At 35.6% G+C, this 23192-nt stretch overlaps 3 protein-coding genes across 3 annotated transcripts; all 3 read left to right on the top strand.

Moving 5' to 3' along the window:
- The first annotated feature begins 4660 nt into the window (after nucleotides 1-4660).
- On the top strand, nucleotides 4661-8917 carry LOC121417777. The gene is made up of 5 exons (XM_041611513.1): nucleotides 4661-4685; nucleotides 5105-5437; nucleotides 7524-7771; nucleotides 8430-8558; nucleotides 8708-8917. Exons 1-5 carry the CDS (start codon nucleotides 4661-4663, stop codon nucleotides 8915-8917), a joined length of 945 nt encoding a protein of 314 aa, XP_041467447.1.
- A 1437-nt stretch (nucleotides 8918-10354) lies between these two features.
- On the top strand, nucleotides 10355-11554 carry LOC121416639. Its single transcript, XM_041610118.1, has 2 exons — nucleotides 10355-10450; nucleotides 11099-11554. Exons 1-2 carry the CDS (start codon nucleotides 10362-10364, stop codon nucleotides 11445-11447), a joined length of 438 nt encoding a protein of 145 aa, XP_041466052.1. The 5' UTR covers nucleotides 10355-10361; the 3' UTR covers nucleotides 11448-11554.
- A 1701-nt stretch (nucleotides 11555-13255) lies between these two features.
- On the top strand, nucleotides 13256-22114 carry LOC121417778. The gene is made up of 9 exons (XM_041611514.1): nucleotides 13256-13813; nucleotides 14090-14383; nucleotides 14577-14825; nucleotides 15407-15754; nucleotides 16592-16812; nucleotides 18820-18963; nucleotides 20129-20273; nucleotides 21019-21046; nucleotides 21750-22114. Exons 1-9 carry the CDS (start codon nucleotides 13369-13371, stop codon nucleotides 22045-22047), a joined length of 2172 nt encoding a protein of 723 aa, XP_041467448.1. The 5' UTR covers nucleotides 13256-13368; the 3' UTR covers nucleotides 22048-22114.
- The last annotated feature ends 1078 nt before the right edge of the window (nucleotides 22115-23192 follow it).

Here is a 23192-nt window from a genome sequence, read left to right on the forward strand (position 1 = left end):
TGACAAGAACCACCAGACGGCATTACATCACGCGTTGACTCTTGGGTTCAAAGATATCACCGATCTACTCATTGCTGATTGGAATTCAAAGGTATTGGTATTATCGTTATTACCATCATCATCACCATGAATAGTATTATTTTGCAGTAGTTGTAGAGTAGTAATATAGTAGCGTTTAATATTCAATTCAACTCCAGTTGACCACAAAAACTACACAGGCTACAGAACTGTATAACGGGTACAATAATAATGAAAGAGAAAATTAGGTACAATAATGCATTATGTTTCAATTATGGCAATGTGTTTGAACGTAATAGAATTTTTTAAGGCTTGTAGACTTAATTGCTTTCGAGAAAATATAAAGTAAATTAGATTACAATGTAGAATATCATTTTTTACTACATTCTATTTCATTTTGACACGATGTAATATTTGTGTATGGCGAATCAACAGAAGAGAGAGAGAGAGAGAGAAAAAAAACTACTTGGAGTTTGCATTCAGAATGATTTGAAATGGACATATCATGTCAATGAGATCACCAAGCGCGCAAGCATGAGGCTTCATATGTTGCGCATCCTCAAAGGATTCAAACTACCCCTTGTTGATTTGAAGGTAATTTATACCTCCTATGTTCGTCCAGCATTAGAGTACTGTGCACCAGTTTGGCACTCTGGACTTGACGCATCACAGAGAAAACAAATTGAGAGAATACAAAAACGCGCATTCCGCCTCATGCTTGGGCCTGCTTACCAAGATTATGAACATGCACTAGAAGTGCTTAACCTATCTACTCTTGATAAGCGGAGAGAAGGACTATGTATGAGACTAGCAAAGGGCGTGATTCTTCATTCTTCCCCCTTTCACGACTGGCTACCTCCAACTCGCGAGGCGGTCCACAAACGTTCACTACGTTACAGCAATATGTACACTGAAATACGCTGTAGAACAGAACGCCGTCGTAAAAGCGCTGTCCCATACATGGTCCGACTACTCAACAGTCAATCGAATATGTAAATAATTTCCATATTTACAATTAATTAAAACATGCCTATTCAGCTTATACACGACACGACTTCTCAACAAGCAATCAATGTGTTAGAAATATCCAAATTATGCATAATAGATTTTATACAAAGCGAAATTAATATGCTATCGTCTAATATAATAATATTATGATGTTTTCGTTTGCTTTAAATTCTGGTTACGACTCTTTGTAGCAAAATAATAACGATAATAAAGCTTACATAATGTGCTCAATATTACTGTTACCACATCTAGCATTGCTTGTTTTCAATGGGCATAGTTGTTTTATCCCATCTTGGTATAATTGTTTCGTATGCTAATTCCATGTTTATACATATACAACCAGAAATTATTTAATCGATCTTTAAATTTATGATATCTCTTATTTCCGTGTAAGCCAGGTGAATTATACTTAATTCATTGACAGAATCCCTTTAAGCAGTTTTACCAACCTTATCAACATATTTTTAATTTCCCCCTTTTTCCGGCTCAGTTATATTTCATATTCAATTCTTTAAAGAAATACCATTTGTTTATAATTTGGTTATAAAATCATACTGTGGTTACAACTACCCAAGATTACTGTTATCCCATGTATAAAATTATTGTTCTCTTCTCCTTTCTTTATTTTCAACATATAGCATTTATTTATTACTTTTACATGTCATTTTGTTATTGCAATTGTTATTGTATATATTTTGTATTTTACCTTGTACAGAATTTCGCAATTCAGCCTTTGGCTGCGATGAAGTTTTCTGAATAAACCATTTCAATTTCAATTTCAAAAAATTACTCTTATTTATGATCTTGGGTAGGATTACACAAACCATGATGATTAAGTCATTTTGGCTCAAACATCAATTGAATAAAACGCATTCCATATTTCAATCCATCAGAACAATCTACCGATTCTTCACGTTGCTGTCCTCCGCGGTGATGCATTCCTAGTAGAGAAATTAATCTCTTATGGATGTGATTTGAACACTCAATCAACTGATGGTCAGACGTGTCTACATAAAGCCATTAAGTTATGCTACAGGACTGAGAGGACTGTGAAGGAATCTGACACATTAAAAAAGGTGACGTTGGCATGCATATTTTGGAACAAATTACAGGAGTTAATGTTGAGTTAGAGTTTACAAGAGTAAGAGTTTTTGATAATCTTCCTTCTTGTTCCATACCCCTCTTTTTTTCTTAATTTGAAAACTATTGCGGCAGGGTTTTTCATGCCACCCGGTAACACACCCTTCAACTTTAATATTATTGATGTCTTCAACAATGAATTCCCTTTTGTACCACTACACAGTTGGTTGAAATTAACGTAAGAGAAGCATATGCATACCTCAACAAAAGCTTATAACAAACTGTTTGTTATTATGCATATCTAGTCAAATGATGAAAGTGTTTTAATATTCCCTTGCATACTATTGGAATTATTCTTAACAATTTCATGGTTTCAAGATTGATTAATTGCATTATGTGTTTTGCTGACATAGTTGATGCTAAATGAAACCTGGACATATTTTCCAAGGTTTCTTGCAAATCTCTAGATCAAGAACTGAGGAAGAAAGTACACACTAACAAACTTTCGAATGGCTAAGAAATTTATCAACAGAGAAAGGAAATTCTTTTGACTTTGGTTTTAACGCAGCCAAGACAAGAAATTGAGATTCATGTTTTCCTTTTACAGATATCCAATGAATACTACAATGGTGCGTTACCTCCTGAGAAGGGACTGGTGTTCTATCTTCTTGACAATGGAGCCAGATTAGATATAAAGGACGAGGCAGGCAATCTACCAATCCATTGTGCTAAGGATTACGTGATCAATCAGATGATCTTGCTAAGGTTGTATTCTTTGATAGTCACTTAGTTTTATTCTATTAAACTGCAAGCTAAATGTTCTAATATAAATTATGAAATGTATTGTTAGATTCAGTGAAAATGTATTTTGTGCTTTTTATTGATTGATTGATTTTTTTTTCGTGAAGACATTCTTACAAACTTCTTTCACATTCCAAACATCCAGTACTTTCATTTCGGCATTTAAATTTCTATATTATCTGATTATACATAATGATAATAATAGATAATAATAATAATAATAACGGTTATTTATATGCGCTATACACAAAAAAGTATCACAACGCTTACAATTGTTAGAAATTTCAAAAAATAAAAATAAATCTTAAGTAACAAAAAATTGTATAATTATATACTTTAAATTGTATCAACTATATTGATGTTCTCAACTGTGCCAGATGAGGCATGGTGGCCTCTTGCTTGCTGCTTCGTTCAGCAACAATTTAAGGGTCATAGAAGCTCTAGCACAGTGCGTCCCAGAATAAACGAAACCGAGATTTAGCGATCATTTATCATAACTTACTCATAAATAGAATAGATAAATGACCTACCAATTTAAAGCTTAGAATCTATTCTTTCATGTGATACTACTTAGTTTATTTCTTATTCACGCATGAGTGGGCAAAAACAATTTGAAGAAAGGATACCAAAAACTCATTTGGCGAGGGGTATCTGGGTTTCAAAAAGAAAACCACATTTCTGAAAAGTTCCATATCTGCTCTTTAATTTGGTTCCTCAATTACAGAAAATGTTCAAGAAATAGAAAAGTTCTGTTTATTTGAAATAAGGCTTGTATTTCCATAATTTCTTGAGATAAACGTGTTTTCACCGGTTTCCGACAGAAGCTTTTGCATGGTGAACAAAAATTTAATGCATGGCTGATCGTCAACAAAACGGAGTGTTGAGTGAGTTTGAAATCCAGCCTGGAGAACCTCTTCATTTTGTGAAATTATTAAAATTCAAGCCTTATTTCAAATGACCAGAACTTTGTTATTTCTCGACCATTTTCTGTAATTTAGGTGTCAAATTAAAGAGGAGATATTGAACTTTTTCAAAAATGTGGGGTTTTTTAAACTCAGATACCCCTCGCCAAATGAGTTTTTGATAACCTTTTTTCCAATTTTATTTGCTCAAACATGCGTGAATTAGAAATAATCTTACTAATATCAGATGAAAGAAGAGATTTTGAGCTTTAAATTGGTAGGTCATTTGTCTATTTTATTTATGATTACGTAATGATAAATGATCGCTAAATCTCGATTCTGTTTTTTCTGGGACGCACTGTATAGCACTTCAGGCCACCAGGCCCCATAAGGTAAACAAATCCCAGCGAACTGTATATTTTCTTTTACAGAAGTTGACGCGTAGTCATTTTGGTGAATTGTAAATTGCATAATGTAATGAAATGCATGAATTTATTATAATAGATGAAGTTAGTTAGATATTAAAGTATGCATAAAGGATATCTATCTTATTTCAGGTCACCTACAGAAGATATTGCATATTCAAAGGGTAAGATTTGACATTTTAGACAGTAATTATTGCTCATCATTAATTCATTGACCCCCATAAATTTTGTATTGAAATTTGTTATTTCTCACCATGAAAAATGTTTCCATTTCCAGATATTAAACATTCAGTTGACAATTTTTTCTTAACATTACAGTCTATTTTGATATTTCAATTTAATAAAAGTATTTGATACCCAAAACGTTCAAAACGTGAACGTGAAAAGGAAAAGGCAATGTTCATTATAAAACACTTGTAACTAAACATGGCTAAAATTGGTCAAGCAATTCGTAATGTTAATCGCAGTCTGTAATTTACCGTATTTTGTAGGAATAATTTGCTTTTTACGTAAATTTAAGACAAAAATAAAGAATAGAACATAACATTTTAATATACAGAACATGTTTCGACGTGTCGCACCTCATCATCAGCCTGAAAATCATAAACAGAGTCACTGGTAATTATACAGTTAGGTTGTCAAGTAAAATTTTAAGAATGTAGTTACATTAGATTATAAGGTGTGAATTCAATTGTAAAATGGAATGAATAAAAAAAATACAGTGCCTATGGATTTATCAGATTAGGGTAGCTCAAATTAAATGGATAAAATTATTTGGTAATGTTACGTAAATTTGTATTACACTTTAACATCTAGTTTGATATTGTAATGTAATTTCACTACATTAAATCTTAAAATAAAAAACAATAGATGCACCACCAAGCACTAGTAGTCTTTCCGTTGAAGCCAAGATAGCTAACAACCACGAAGTTGATCTAGGAAACCATGACGTGTCAATCTGTATCCCTCCTGGCGCTGTTATCCATGATGACAAGGGTGAGATCACCTTAACACTTTTACGAGAGCTACCTGGTGTCGAACTCCACGAAGATGAATCCGTGGCTTGTTACGGGATCAGATGTGATCCTCCAAACACGGTGTTCGTCAAACCTGTTAAGATCAGGATACCACACTCTTCAGTGGTCATCAATCCAAATCAAGTGAAGCCAGACATCGTTTCTCGTGTATGGGACTCGGTCAAGGGTGAGTAGATCTGCATGTCTTATTGCCTTTTTTTACTTCAAAGTTCAGCTTCATCCACATTTACATGTATCTCACGTCATCTCAATAGACTCCTCATTTACGCCATTTTTACCATCACGAACACCTCTATCAATTGTCGTCGTCATCAACATTGTCAGGAAAATGTTTGCACACAAAATAAATGGGATGCAACTATTGCATTTAAATATATGTACCTATTTATCAAGATAATAATCAGCTAGCAGAATTACAATTTTTACCACCACATGTGAAATCATTTACATCCACGTGTAAAATGGGAGAGAAATGTTAATAAATTCCGACAAAATAAGTTATGCAATATGTTCTGGTTGAGGATAAAACAAAGTTATTGCACTTTATAACATCATCTCACAATATACCGGACCGGTATGGTATTAGATCTGTTTCAAGAAGGAAAGGCTTTATTTAATATTCAAGTTCAATCTGAAGTAGAGCAACGCTCATTGTTCAGGTGAAGTAAACAGTTCATGGTAATCAACCGTTTATTTACCAGTCAACTCCACTCACTGCTTCGTATACCGTAATGTCCATCGTTGACTAGGTTGATCATAATTCTATAATTTCATGTTGGTAGATGTCCCGGATAATAATAAGTCAGTGATTTGTTGAAGCATGGAGTGATTGTCACTATTCCTCTTACTAAGGTTGGGGCCAGGTAACAGTCCGGTGAAAGACACCAGTTGTTCACAAAGAATTGATAGCGCCTCTCCAGAATAAATGACACTGACCGGGTTCTTCCGGGCGTTGATTTGTTTTCCCATAAATTAGGAGCCACCTGAAAATTACAACAACAGGCTACACATTAAAGTAAAACCAAATACATATATGAATTCTCACTAGAATTAATATGTCACGTCTTAACATCGACCTTGTCCTTCCTGATCAATCAGGCCAGAATGTTTTTAGCAAAATCTCTTTCTGTGAGTACAAACATTTGTGATTTCAATATATAATTTTGCATGACTTGTTTTACCATAATTATATTTGTCTAGTAGCATTATCAATACCAATAATAGTTGAATACTTTCATAACGCCTTAACATATCACCTCTATGAGAAGTTTGATTGTACAAATTAATACAGGTATAGATATATCAAAGACACTTTATTTTTTGGAAGTCGAATTGAAAACAAAACCACCACTTGATACTCTTAAGCTCGCAAAACCAGTTGGTAGAAATGCTGGAAAAAACAAAATCTCGAATAAAATTACTTAATATGAAGGCCTGATAGTTTCCTCTGCATTAATCAAAAAGGTCCCTGCTTTCTGTGATGACCTCTCCAGCACATCCAATATGCCCAACGTAGCTCCACACCCCACTACCGACATGACCTATACAAGTTGTGCAGTCAACCTAGAGTACTAAGTGGTGGAGTTGATTTGCATAACAAAGATCAAGTGCAGCTCCCTTCAAATGGATCAAGAGAATTCAGGGTGGAGGAAAAATTATAACAAATATTTCAGGGGCACTCTGACGGACATCAACATCACCATCATTACGATCATCATGATAATCATCCCTTAGCTTCCTCATCACTTTCAACACTTTCCTCAACATCGTAATCACAGCCATCATGGCAATTACAATTCATCATAATTATCATTATCATCATCATCATCATCATTACCATCATCATTATCATCATCATCATTTTCATCATCATCACCATAATAACAATAATAACAACAATAATGATGATTATTATTGGTGTTTCAATTCATCATCATTATCATTATCATCATTACCATCATCATCATCATAACCATAATAGAAATAATAACAATAATAGTAATCAATAATACTACTAATAAAAATACTCATCATCATCACCACCACACCCCCCATCTTTATCCATGATCATTCTTCATCATTATCATAGCAGTAGCATAATCGTCATCAGCATATTCATCATCAGCAGTAACATTAGCTCGCCACAGCCATCACCTTCACCAGATGTCGAATAGAATCTTCTCATTTCCCTTTTAAAATCAAAACATCAACAAAAAAAATTGAGCCACGTAAACTTTCTCCTTCAAACCAAGATCTACCAAGAACCTCAAGACAGAGATCATCCAACTCATCGGACGAGCCACCATACTGCAGAGTTTACGAAAGGCACCTTGAGCTGTACATTGGTCACTGTGCTGAGTGGTGGGTTCTGATTACTCTTGAACAACAAGTGATCCGACAGAAACTTATGTGCACTCCTTACATCCCAGATAAGATAGATAGGGGTGATGAATTCGCAGTCAATCTCCAGATGTATAACGACCTACCTGGGACCGAAGTGGTAAGAATAATCAATGATACTGACATTAGTAAATACTTCTTAGGACTTCTCCATTTGGCAATTACCAGTTGCGACAGAGTAAAAAATATTTTTTTTTAAGTTGTGAGAGTTACCTGGTAGGAGCTGTTGATGTGTGCACTCCTTTGCTAAGGCATCGAATTGAATTCACCTTTTCATCACATCGAACCTAGATGTCGTAAAGACATACTTATGTATGCGTATGGACTTAATTCTTGTAATAAAGACTTGTTAATAATTCTTGGTACAAAGAAATAATTCTAACTGGGGATTTTTATAATCTCTCATAATCGTTGCCATAAGCTGATAAAGCTACGATGAAGCATAATTGCTTACTTCAAGTTGGTTCAAATCAGGCTTAAAAATTTCTGAAATTGAATAGAAAATAAATTGATCTTTCAGATAATTCTGCTCGAGTCCCGTGACACAAAGATTAGCGATCGATCGCTACTTTGAAAGGACAGGTCTGATTGATTCATTGTTAGCCTACTGAGCTTAATGTGTTTGCAACGATTGACCGTGAAAGGACATTTCATTTATCAATCAATCGATATCTTTTGTGTTAAGGGGTACAGGCTGCATCTGTAATTTTGATTGCAGTGGCAAACTTTAATCATTATAAAACATCACTTTTAAACAGATTTTACGAGAAGAGGCGGAGCAACAATTGTACCATAAATGTCACCGCTCGGTACCTTTCAGCGTTGAAACCAGGTCTGGTGACGTCACGGTCACGTGCCAACGTGATGGCGAAGAAGTTGAAAGCCAGGTATGATAAGAACTCATGCATCATAATTATCTATGTGAAGAAAATCCTGAATGCAAACCTTGATTATCTTCACAACCCGCTAATAGGGCTCATTTTCTTCAAACCTTTTAGTTAGGTATGTTGCTACTGTTTTTTTTCCTTTACAATAGGTCTTCTCAGCAAGGAATCTTCAAACCAATATGAATCAGTGTGTTGTACTTTACGTGCCTCCACGTGCAGATGATGTTGACTTTACAGTGATTACAATAACAATTGCACAGTCTGGAAAGCATGGGATATCACGATCTATTGCTTTTGTCATCAGATATAGGCCTAAAGGTAATGTGTTCTTGATGCTTTCACTTTCACTGTGTCAATGATTAATTCAGTTCCTCGTGCAGATAAGGGTCTAGACGTTTGAATATGTTGAATTGAACTTATTTGAAGTGTTAGCTTTTCACCCTTTCAGTATTATTACTGTTTCAATTATTATCTGTATCCGTCAACTTAAAACAAATCAGAGAGGAGAAAAAAAAACAGTTAAACACTAGTCATCACGAAATAATGCTTGGATAGTCCCTCCATTTTTAAAATATCTTTTTGACCGATCATACTTAGTTTGTAAACCGATTATTATGATCATTTAGCGGTAAAAGTAAAATGTCATTTTCTTATAGTAAAGAGAGAGAGGTAAAGTAAGAATGTATCTAAAAATATTTCGAAATGAAAACGTATGTGTCTTCCATCTATGCATGTTCACTTCTTTTCTTACCCTTTTTTATGTTTTAGCTGGACCAGAGAATTTACCTTCATCAGAACAGACTTCGCTCTTTAGGTAAATACGATGGCATTAAATTATTCATATTTTTATAATCTTAAGCCTTATAGACATGATAGAGGCAGGTTATGTGAACCCCTCTCACAGGCAGGGAAACTAAATCAGTAAAAGTAGAAATAATCATAGTATATTTATGAATTTAGGTGAAATAATCTACATTCCAATTTGTACATGAATTCAACTTTTCGAGCAGTTTGGGGTCTGACACACACTTACATAAATTTGCGTAATTTCAAAACAGTGTTCCCGGGCATCGCAAATTTGGGCGAGATTCAGCGATCGGCGCGGTTGAAAAATGTCGCGCTTCGGATTTATTGTGTGAAATGTAGGAGAGCGGGCCTTTTATGGTTAAGCGTTGAAGAGTTTGCTAAACTACGTTACATTTATCTTCCAGGACGTTAGAAGAAGTCGAGAAAAGTGACTTGCGGTCGGACATTGATGTCCTTACAATAGCCCAATCAATGGACGTAAATCAGTTCTATGACATGGGAGTAGCTCTTGGTTTCACCATTGCTGAACTGAATCGCATAGAGTACAAGAGATTCAAGGATAGACAACAAGCTACCTATGACATGCTCGTGGCATGGAGAGGAAGACAAGAATCTATCATAGCAGCGAAGGATACCTTAATTGCACTCATGGAATCTCTCCAGTCATCAGCTACTAATTCAACTTTCTTAGGTTTGGATCGAGAGCTCTTTATTCGCGTTTTGCAGATTTGATATATATTTGATTTAATATTAACATCTGTAATTTTCAATTGTAGAATTTCGTTTCCTTAAACTTGTTAAAGGGACGAAAAGGGAGAATTTGTCCTTTCCTTTTATTATCACATTTGCTGATTTATGGTATTATTCATTCAATAATTTCTATTTCTAAAGAGACTTCTGTATATAATATCTTTAAAGAAGGAAATGAAATGCGCATTTATGTATATAATGTTCTGGCATTCAACCTTCATTTTAAAAATTTACTTTCACACAATTATGACTTATTGTAATATATTTTCTTCTCTTGATAACGTTTTCTTTAACTTTGGACTCGGCTACGTTCATCAAGGCATTGCACCGACTGAGTGAGCTTGCTTTTCCTTTTATTTCTCTAAAGTTATGATTTATACATTTTGAAGACAAAACAATCACCACAACGTTAAATAATATACATAATCGTTTCTAGGATGTTTCGCCCCATTATCATTCATGAAGTATTAAAAAGAAATAAGAGGTTTTGACGCTTATGTTCAATTTGCCTTTTACCCTTTTTCGTGAAGCAATGATGCACACATCTTTTTTGTTATTCTTTCCTCTCAATAACATTCTTTCTCAGAAATGCTTTCCAGCATTCTACTAGGGGAGTAACACATGAACTTACCCACTTTTTGGTTCAGAAAATATCAATTTGTTTGACTGAATGATGATCCTAAGCACTGTTTGAAGACATTAAATTTGTGAGATATTCCCTATTTTGGAGCAAGCTCCTCGAGCGCCCAGCTGAGGCGGATACTTGCGCTTTACAAGAGCCCATCATCATGATCATCATCACATGCAATATTCTTTTAACTAACATTCATGTGCTAACCAACCTAATTTATACCTTTTTCCCGAGAGTTTATTCTAGCGCCGTCATAAGTTGTATATGTGCAATAGCAATAATAAAATAAACAATTTAATGCATGGGTTCGTCATCTCATTTTACCTATATTGATCTTAATCCAACGTTACAGAGATATTCCTGATAGCATGCTGTTACAAGTTGCCCGTCGCATCAGTAAAGAAAAGTTTTATGAGATCGGCAATCAACTGGGTTTTGACAGGACAGAATTAGAACATATCGAACATCGATCTTTGTACAACAGGAAGGATGCTAATATCCAAATGCTCTATATTTGGAAAGCATCTCAAACATCAAAGGATAAAGGAAAGGAGAAGCTGCGGATGGTCTGGAAATCCGTCTCGGAAACATCTAAAGCGACTTGCATGAATGGTATCCTGTATTTTTTCTTTAGGAAATGCACTTATAGACATTTTCATTTCCTTTTTGTCTCGCCCACCAGAGGTGAAGGCGAGAATTAGGTATCCAAATGTCGTCTGGCGTCCGTCGTCCGTTCGTCACAAACCTGTAATGACACATAACTCCACAACCGTAAGTCACTTTTCAACCAAACTTGAATGGTAGATGGACTTGGGGGACCTGCATGTCATGCTGCAGTCTGAGATTACATGGTAAGGTCAAAGGTCGTTTTCAGGTCAACGTTAAAGTTTACATGCAAGACTTTCTCATGACACCTAACTCCGCAACCGTAAGTCACTTTTCCACCAAACTTGGATGGTAGATGGACTTGCGGGACCTGCATGTTATGCTGCAGTCGGAGGTCGCATGGTAAGGTCAAAGGTCATTTTCAGGTCAACATTAATGTATATGTGCAAGGCTCTTATGACAAGTGTTATTCCATCCCAGTCATTTCACAATGAAGATTCGATATAATTCTCTTGCGTGCCCTTACAAATCACGATATTTCTGGTTATTTTCATTGTGGGTGAAACACAAAATCACCTTTGCCTTGTTGTGTTTTAGGGCCTAATTATTCGAATTGGTTCGATATTTTTTTACTCCAATGATCCCACTAAAAAAACACTATTTGTTTAAATACGTATAACTGGAGCTCTGTACGTACAAATTCCTTTTGAATACTAATCCAGATAAAACAAAGACCTGCTAAAACTCCAATTCACGTAGTGTATTTTTCCACCGAATTCTTAGATTATTAGTAAATAAACTTTGTCTATTTAGTCAACGAGCTGTAGAGTCATTTGGGTATAGAAACATTGAAGACGGAAATGTGAATCAAAGTAACAAAAATACTTTTCCAATCGATTCCCATTGGAGCGTCGTGGCCTAGTGGATTAGTCTCCGGACTTTGAAACAGAGGGTCGTGGGTTAAAATCCCATCCATGGCGTAGTTTCCTTCAGCGAGAAATTTATCTACGTTGTGCTGCACTCAACCCAGGTGAGATGAATGGGTACCTGGTAGGAATTTATTCCTCGAAATGCCGAGCGCTAGTGGCTAGCTGCTTGAGCTACAGCCGAGGTAATACTACCCAAGTCCTTTGGAAGCGCATAAAAACGGTATTCATTATTGTACAACGCCTACTTAGCTTGTTGTACGCGATCAAATGGGAGGCTGAATGTCACACATTCGTACCGTTGCACACACAAGACGTACCATCCAAAATGTACCATTGCACGGCTTTAGGAGGTGACGTCACAATGCGATTTCATTGAATACTAGTAAGGTGACAATGCGCGTACAGCCCGCTGGCTAAATGCGCAATGCTGTCCAAGATCATGTGCGCTTGTGGGCCCGCCTTGTGGGATTTTGCTTTTTGCTTTCAATATTTTTGCTCCCTTTTCATAGATTACTGGAGGGAAAAACTCTTGTTTTTTTTTCATATTTTCGCTAGATTCCGAGGCGTTGTACAACACTAATAGCGAATATTCTTATTCGTGCAATGGTGCGAGATTTCGCATTCGGTGAAAGAAAGAAACGCTCTATTCAACTCGGCTAACGCCTCGTTGAATAGAGCATCTTTCTTTCACCTCATGCGAAATCTCGCACCATCGCACTCATGCCTATTCGCTATTTGTATAATATGTGTAATAAGGGGGTATACAATAACTGACTAATATTATAATTATTGTACTCACGATAGTTCATTCCGTCCTCTCAATAGTAATGAGGAGACAAAAATACGTGTAGTTTCGGTTTTGTGAAAATAAAAAGGTAAGATATTCCAATTCTACCTTGCGATTTGGAATTTTTTTCACTTTTTACTATACCTGAATGTACATGTAGATGATAGACGAATTACTTTTGCAAACGTCCCGTCCCTAAAACCATTAAAACGGTCTGTTATTACACTTTGACCATAATGCATTGTAGATGAAAAAGAGGAAACTGATGGTGAGCATGGTCAGACCCCTTTTGAACCGGATATGAATCCCAACCCATCTTCTCAAGAAGGATCAGAACTAGATGAAGGCGAAGACCATGAAGATACAGCTGGGAACGGAGAAGAGGAAACTGATGGCGGAACCCCTCTTGACCCGGAAGTGAATTCCAACCCATTTCCTCAAGAAGGATCAAAACTAGATGAAGGCGAAGACCATGAAGTTACAGCTGTAAACGGGGAAGAGGAAGCTGATTGCGGGAACCCTCTTGTCCTGGAGGTGAATTCCAACCCATCTCCTCAAGAAGGATCAAGAGAACTAGATGAAGGCGAAGACCATGAAGTTACAGCTGAACACGGGGAAGAGGAAGCTGCTGGCGGGACCCCTCTTGACCCGGAAGTGAATTCCAAACCATCACCTCAACAAGGATCAGAGCAACACGAGGATGAAGAGAAAGAAGAATGGAAGATCGTCGAATACACAGAGTCAGGTATGAAATAAGATTAACAAACGGAGAAGGTGTGGATAGAAGAGAGATACTGAAGACGGGAGAGTCTTAATGACTAGGTAAGAAGGAGCCAAGTCACAAATTAACATGTGTTGAAATACCGATTAGTCTTTTCTATGATAGAAAGTGATCAGAAATATTATTCTAATGGTAAATATTTAATTCACTTATATGAATGTAGTACAGGTCAGCCAGGTAATTGCTATTCTTATCACCATTTCTAATAACATTCTATCAAAATGTAATTCTAAATCATAGACCGAGATGTGTCTGTTGGAGACATCGACATGCTTGGAGGTTCACCAAGTAATGGCGAACTATGTGAAGTCGTTCGTGTGGTTCGGAATCTCACTACGGCTTTGGACCTTAGTAGAGCTCTCCGTGTGGACGATAACGAAATAATAGATCTTATAACTCCATCCAACCCTGCACTAATGGAGAGACTAGCGTGGCAACTCATTAACCGGTGGTGTAGACGTTTAGGAAAACATGAGAAGGAAGAGAAGTTGGCTAGGCTTCTTCAAGGATATAACATCGAAGAAACTCAAACAGGTTTTGATAACAACTATGATTTCAATACATTTTGGGTCACAAATTTTTTTTTTATTATGTTATGTTGTATAATAAAAAAAATCTATTGGTATGGGGATGAAAAAATATTTATATTAACCGAATTTTCCTGGAATAATTTAAGACATATCAATTTTCAATTACTAACAATTCAACTATTTTCTTCTTTTTAAAGATGTTTCTGAAATCTCCAAAAAGATCCACACGACTCCAGACTTCCTACACCTCTCACAGTGGCTAGATCTATCAGCTTCAGAAATTTTGCAGGTAATGGCGTCATCTCTGACCTTGGAACCTGCCATGATACGCCAGCTTGTTCTACAGATTCTTAAAAAATGGGTCAAACAAGGAGGAACAAGACTGAGGTTGCTTAAAATTGCTACAGCTTTTCATTTAAATGATACTGCAGAGCAGATAGCTAATGGTAAGTGTAAATATTCATAAGAAATTTGTTGTGTCAATGCTCATTGTCATTCTTTATTCCGCTACTCTTTCATTGGCTCTGTATTACAATGAGTTGTGATTGATTCAATTAACATGAAAAATATGGAAATCAATCGTTCTCACGTATACCTTCCCAGATATTTGAATAATGTTCTTTATGAAGAAAGCGAAAGGAGATTGAACTCTCAAGACAAAGATGAAATGTATACCTGCACATCAGAATATAATGTCTACAAAACTGGAACCAACATTTATTTTATGAATGGGCGTTGCTGGCTTTCCATATTTTGCAAGACGAGGTTTATTCAATTTACAAAATCTTGCTCAAAATTTGATAGTAATATGCTATTGCATAACAACGTCGAAGATTTTACGTTTCATTATTCCACCAATGAGGGAAATAAAAGGTACTACTTCTAGTCAATAACGGTAGCAGCATATTGATTAATAACATAACATTATCAATGAGTTTTAACACGAATTGCAGTTATGATATTGTAAGAAAAAGGAATCGATAACATTGCTTTGCTTAGCGTTTTCTCTTGTGCCTTCATTTTACAGCAATATCACAGCATCCAGGTTTCCCGAATCCTTTTACACATGCCACCATTGACCAAAATGGTGGAGAGTTGAAGCTTGATGACCTTGGAATCAAAATATCCATTCCTTCGGGTGCGATCTCGAAAGGAATGAGATCAGTTGCTACTCTTTGTGTCCCTAGAAGTAATTCATTTGACATTCCCCTGGATAATGGAGAGGTTCTCGTGACACACATCATCAGATGTTCCTTCTTGCAAGAGCTTCGTAAACCCGCGGCTGTGACGCTTCCACACTGCATCATCATTTCAGAGCGATATCAGCAGAAGAAGGAAGACTTGTGTTTGAAGTTGTATACCAAACTTGAGCAAGGTAATGTTGAATAAATCAGATTCCTTTAAATTTGAGAATTCGGCAAAATGTTTATAAGTTTTGCCTATATGTACAGATATATATATATATGTATATCATTTTCAAAATAAATGGTATTGTCTAAATGCTTTACACCACATTCTATACAAAGAACAACGAGTAACACTTAAAATGTGAAGTTTAGTATTATGATTGGTTATTCATTTCGTCCATGTTTTAACGATTTGATAATTTGTGTTTTACCAAGAGATAAAAGGTATAGGTATAAATGTTTGAACGTGACTCTATGTGGTGTGAGAGTGTAAGTTTGGTGTATAAAACTGTATGTGTATGTGAAAAGTGGGGGGGGGGGGTCTGAGAGTGGGTAGATGTAGTTTCGCGAGCTTGATTGTGAGTTTTTGTCGCGATGACATTTTTTTTATGTATGTATGAATGATTTTGTTTGTTTTAAATTGGGGGATTCTTTGTATAGTTGTATTTGCCAAATGCATGTGTGTGTGGGTCAGTGGTGTAATGTGATGCGTTATGTGTATACGTGCGTATGACTGTGCGTGTGTGTCCGTATGTGTGCGCATGTGTATTTCAATTAATTAGGATATTAAATGAGGGTGTTGCTTCTATTCGGTTAGTGGAATTAGGTCTTTCAGCAAAAAGTTTCGCCGGCTCCTTGCAGAAACCACTCATATTACTTTAAGAAATAGTTACTTGATATGAATCACATTCATACCGAAAAATGAATGGTTTTCGATTGGCTGATATCTAATTATTCACATAATTATGGAATCGAAATCCTTGTGACACCATGTTATTTTCCTGATGTCTTTGTCATTCACATAGGGAAATTCGGTTGCAGGGCTATTGAATCATCGAAAGGCTTTGAGATTTTAGAAGACAGGATTACGTTTTCGACACGTCATCTTGAGTACTTTGCTTTGTCTTTGAATGATATCCAAGGAATTCAGTTCGTCTGTGAGGTGTCACAACCTCTTTTCAAGAGCAAATCACTACAACCGACTCTACGAATTTGCATAGCACATCCTTACAACAAAGACTCTGCCGTAAGTCAAAGTCGTGCATAATTTCTGCCATTGATTTTAGACACCAATGCCTGAAAAAATACATTCTTAAAGAACGTTTATAGTGACTGCACTTCGTAGTGCTGATTGTCTAGTTCATTTCGAACGAGAAAAGTCAGCCCTCCGAAGGACACGCTCTTTAAGCGCTAAATTAGCTCTTCGTAGCTTTTCGTTTTTAAAGGTGTAGTTCTGAGAGTGGAAATGATTTTGGTCTGTAATAGCAGTTTTTTAGCATTTCGTGACGTGTATTATGCTATTGCATCTAATGTATTATGTTAATTACTATAAAATAAAACCAATAAACGTAAAGTAAATCAAAACTACATGTATCTGAACACTGAAGTAAGATAAATCGTGCCTAGACATGTTTAGAGTCGATTCCTTGATTAAACCATTGCCCTACATGTATGTTTACATTCGTAAGAACTGGTTTGTAAATAGATAGGATAGTCATGAACAACTTTCCTAATACCTCTAGAAGTTGAGATTAACGAATAGGGAAACTTGATTGACGGAAATAATTACATGTATAAAATGATGAAAACCGCGAATATTTATCATATCTGATTCTTTACCAATAAGAATGCCATTTTTATGTCATTATATCTAATCCCTTTTCCTGAATCACAAATTAAAATCTGTTGTATTTAAAGGAAAATGAAAGCCTCTTGAAAGAAATTTAGTTTGTATGAAACCCCACAAATTAAGACCAATGAACGTCTGACAACTATTATACAACTGATATGGCACTTTAGAGCATGTCGAAAATTGAATCGTTCGAAATATTCTAATGTAAAAATACGAAGGCTATATATTCGCCCGTAGGCAATGCGACAAAGATTTGCAGTTTTAGCAAAGTGTGATATTGAAAATACATCCTTTGTCTTTGATTTTTTTGTTGTTGGTGGGGGGGGGGGTGAATCCTTTACATGTCATCCTTTGAAGAAACACAAGGCCCCGTCTAACAAAGAGTTACGATTGTTCCGATCAATCGCAACTATGGACGGCCATCAACTTCAACATATATTATGCATTTTTGGTCAAAATATTTTTAGCTATGATTTATATTGATGCATTCGTTTATTTACTTGAAAATTACTGTGCTTCTCCGTGTTTACAAAGTACAGTGTGCAAATTTCCCGTAGAAAAAAAAATAAAATGACACTGATGGATTTCCATAGAGTTACGATTGATTGGATCAATCGTAACTCTTTGTAAGACAGGGCCCAGGGCCCCATTTCACAAAGAGATATGATTGATCCGATCAATATAATGAGAAATCATCATTTTTTTAAAGGAAATGTGCAGGGTCATTTGTAAACGGAGAGAAGCATACTGAATGGGTGAAGACAACAATGAACATATGGATATACATCACATATCTCGAAAACACTGTGAATAAACATTCATTTTTTATGCTGTTGTTGTTGGTTTCTATAATTTTGGTTGATTTGATCCGCATACATTCGTAATTCTGAACCTTATTTCGTTTTCGGACTAACGAACCTTCGGAACAACGAACCTTATTTCGTTTTCAGATGAACGAAACTTCGGAATATCGTACCTTCGGAATAGCGCCACAAATGTTCGGATTAACGAACCCTTGTACGTTTTCGGATTACCGAACATCGATGTATAGGCAATTTACGTGTTCGGACTTACGAACCTTCGGAATTACGAAGTGTAACCGACAGGATCAATCGTTACTCTTTGTAAAATATAAAGGTGCTAAGTTTAAAAGGTTGCAGGTTAAGCAAAATATACGCGGAAGTAATCGGAGGCTGTACAATATTGTGTGACATTGGTAGCACATCTCGTTCGCCTTGACAATAAGAGGGTGTACTGACTGGCGGTCTTATCATTCAATTGCCTCAATTTTCTAGCGTTCCTAGCGTTTTCTTAAAGTTTCATTAATGTTTGTCTCTTTTTTAAAAACATGTAACTTACTCCACGAGCTTCATGCTCATTTAATAATTCTTATTCCTTTAGGAGTTTTGGCAAAGAAATGAAAGCCGGTCGCAAGAAATCTACTTCCAAGTAACGAATGTAATCAAATTCACTCTGGATTCAACAGAAGACGGTATCCATGTAAAGCTTTTGTGTGTTTCTGACTCCTTTAAGACACAGGAAACCGTAAGCATATTTAAACAGTGTTGTTCGTATGTCATGTCTCTTCTGTAACAATTACCTCATTCGGTTCACGTCACAATTCAAGATTTTATTTGAATACAATATGAAAGACATTAATTTTTAAAAGGGCTCTGTTCATTATCAACTATAGACCTGTATTACACAAATATTTGAAGTGTACATCATGTCTTCGTGAATGGATGAGTGATAAATGACAAATATTAGTTTTGAGATATACCTATCCCGATGAGCGTTCAAATGACGATATCTTAAATTGTCACCCGTATCAGACATCTGAGCTGGTCATTTAAAAAACCGTATTGCCTTATATTTTCTGAATATCGGGAAGGGTAGGTACATTGTTTGTATTTTCCTCGGTCTCAATGCGCATATTTACTTTGCATGCAGAGACGACGCAAAATATACCTTTGTATTTTCCCGGTCTCACATCCGGGCATCTGTGGATGCGTATAAAGAGAAACGCTTCATAAGAATCCGCGCACCAACAATATACGTCATGATAAAGACAACGCTGGATTCGAGCGCTTGCAAGTACGTCATAATGGTAAAGTGCAGAGCCTAGACCGATTTTAACATGACACAATAGAACTCTATTTTCAAAAGAAATATCCCCATTATCATGATTTTTGCTCTAGATATCTGATTTGGATGATAATAAAAATATTGACTGGCTCTTCTTTCGGGGAACATCAAATATATTGCCCTTAAAAGACACATATTGCCCTCGTCTAAAGACTCGGGCCAATATGATTCCCTTGCTGGCAATATATTTGATATTCCCCTCAGGGCCATTCAATATTATATAATTATATTGCCGAGCTACCAACAAGACCTTGTATACATTCATGTTTTATAGGATTATATAAATATAAATAGAGGCTTCCCTGGGTAAATATACCTATATTATATTATTATTAATATTATTATAGGTGACAATATCACCCATCTGCATCTAAATTATTATTGAGGGTGAGGATTTGTCGTATCCACATCATGCCACGCCATTTTTTTTTGTGTATGTGTTCTGGATTTCTTTTGCTGTTTCGTTCGTTCGTTCATTCATTTATTTATTTTTCTTCGTGTGTCTCTAGATCATTCTTACATCTTTTGCTTTTAAATGTCCATCTTTTACGTTTTTATTCTCAAGGTTCATGTTGGTTCCGTACTCTCAGGAAAGAGTATTACAGCACACTTAGATCTACCGCCCTCTAGCGGCCAGAAAAGTGTAAGCATCTGCATTGAGCAGGGTTCATCCACACTGGCAGAACAAGAAATATACTTTTCTAGTGAAGGTAAACAAAACTCTTATTTCGGAGAAAGGATCCACAAGTTTTTATAAAGACGGGAGGTTTTTTTTAAATAATATATGTATCCTTCAAACGTTTAACTTTTTTCATCTTGCAAAGTACTATAAGGCTTCTTCCCGCTTAAAGGTCGCAATTCATGAAAATGATGACTCAACCATTTTCCACCAACGCACGAACCCACACTCTCACAGTAGGTAGCGAACACAATTGAAAAAAAAACTTCTTATCCACTTGTAGTGACCAGTAACTCCCAGATCCGAATATTAAAGCAGATTTAAACAAGATTCTGCAAGGATGTAAATGTATTGGAAGCAAACAAACTACGGGGACTGACCTGCATTCCAAAAAGCGATTTATTAAATGATTGACATCTACACTGTATAAAATATTGGGGGAAATGCTATATGATGGTAATTATGTGTCCAACCAACAATCGGCATTTCTTTGGGCCATTTTTATTTATCCAGTGTGATGAAACTGTTGCCCATTCTAAATTGCTGCTTACTTTTTAACCTTACTGGACAATGCACTTTCCACATTGGGTAAAATACTGCCCCAAATTGGTTGGATATATAATTACCCTCGTGGTGATATATTTTTTTTACAGTGTAGTGAAAATAGGGAGCATATCCATGACATTATTATTGCAATGTTGATAGAAGCAGTAAACTAATTGTAAGATGTCTTAAGGAAAGATAATGGAGTATTGCTTTTTTATTCTTCTAAACAGTGGAACCTAAGTACGAACAGCCTCACAGGTGAGAGCTTTAGCAAATCTTTTCAACAGTAATTTAGGTTAAATAACAGAGATAATGGTAACGATGTTTGAAGATGGGTGCTCGTTTCGAAAAAAATATAATAAGAAAAAAAATCATTCCGAATCAAGGTGACTTTGGTACGAAATATGACAAGCTAAAATATGGGAAAAGGCTTAATAATGAAGGTGATTTTATCACATTTCTACATGTTAGCGTATCAACCTGATTGTCAGGGTGAGATATCATTGGGGTATTTTAGCATCCCCGCTTGATTCCAAGGGCCATATTGAATTTTCATCAAGGTATCATGACATATTATTCACTATTAAGTTGAATTTTTAGTAATAACTCATTAAATACTTTTTGAAGACTTAATAAATGATTCTAATGATAATGGATTCTGAACTTATTCTGCAATAAAACAAAATTATTGTAAACAATCGCGTAAAGAGATGACCTGCATTTGGATACGTCCTGTTACCTTCATGACTGTGTCATTTACTTTCAAATTTGAAAATTAAAATGGATGAATAACTCTAAGTAGTTCTGTTTTATGTAAGCTATAGTATGTTTTCAACTTTTAAGAATCTTTCCATGAATATGATATAACGCACATGACAAATCTCTTTATCTAATAGTTTGGCTTAAGTCTTTGGAGAGTATGATCTATTGCAATTCAATTTCGCTCCTGTTGATTTTGCAGAAGAGGCAGAATACGGTTCGTTTCAAACCACATGCTACGAATGCTTTCTGGTTTAGTCTGTGAAATAAAAGATGCCCGGGAGCTTGGCTACCAACTAGGTTTCTCTCACTCGACGGTCAGCAAGTACCTTTCCAGAGCAGACTCCTCGGCCAGCAATGTCTCAGGATCAGGTCTTAAAGAAATGCTTCAGGAATGGAGAAGGCGTGTTCGACCAAGTGAGCAGGTTAAAAAATTTCGCCTTGCTTTAGAGGCCGCGGGATTAAGACGTGAATCGGAAGTTATTTTTCAAGAAAATTGAAATGATGTCGGTCGCCATTAGACAAACTGAACATCTTAGCGCATTTCGTATATTCGGAAATACACACTTGAAGAATTGTGTACAAGGATTTTTTTCTTCCACGACTTCTTTTTCGGACATGAACATATAACATTGTGTGAAAAGCTTTGCATCATTTCAGTAATTATGTTTGCATCAATATGATTTTTTTGTTCTCTTTTTCTTTCTCGTAATACATGTATGTACGCATATAATGAATAAGTCGACTATAATTTCTTCATTGCCGAGGGGATCCACACTTTACAAGCTTTGCTTTTTAGTGGACTCCCCTCAGTTTCATTCATGCTCTATATTATACTGTTTTTCTTATCTGTTTTACGAAATAAGAATGCCCTATAAAATCGTACTTGATTTGTATTGCTTTATATTACTTTGTATTATATTTTGGGTTGAAATGAAATAAAAGAATTGAGTTGAAAAATAACTATTCATCTGGAAATCAAAAAATAAATGTCACATCTATCCATGTTGTTTAGATGCAGGCAGTCTCAAAGGTACCAAAGAAAAGTGGCTCAATTAGAGCACCCGACTCTTGTATATTACCTGTATTAATAAAGATATAGGGACTTCTACCTTGTTGTCAGGAACATGGATGGAGTTTTAAATGGAGAAAGAAAGTAATAACTTTTAACATTTAGAGAAATGTTGATAAAATATAGTGTCCGATGGAAGATTGTAGTAGATAAATGAGACTTATGAATATTATCATTTTTATTGTTATCATTGTCAGAAAGCCTTTTTTAAAATCATATTCAAGTGTCTTTATAAAGACGGTGTACATAAATCAGTTCAATTCTGTAGGACACAAACTTGTTGATGATGATCCACAGCATTTATATTGCGCCATATTATCTGTTTAAAATATTCAAAGGCGCAGGCTCATCCAATACATTAATCTCTACACATCTGCCGAAATAAGTGAGTTTTGAGAGATTAATGTTATAATCTAGTCATTAAAATGAGAAAGAGAGTAATAATAGAAAAATCCCAACGTTTTATGGCAGTGTTGCATTTTGAACATCATGATCATGTACGCTGCGAGATCAGCGTTTGACAGTGCTAGCCTTATTTTTTTTTTATTTTATCATTATTATTATTATTTGTTT

Source organism: Lytechinus variegatus, chromosome 6 (genome assembly GCF_018143015.1).
Source record: "Lytechinus variegatus isolate NC3 chromosome 6, Lvar_3.0, whole genome shotgun sequence".
Classification (NCBI taxonomy): domain Eukaryota; kingdom Metazoa; phylum Echinodermata; class Echinoidea; order Temnopleuroida; family Toxopneustidae; genus Lytechinus; species Lytechinus variegatus.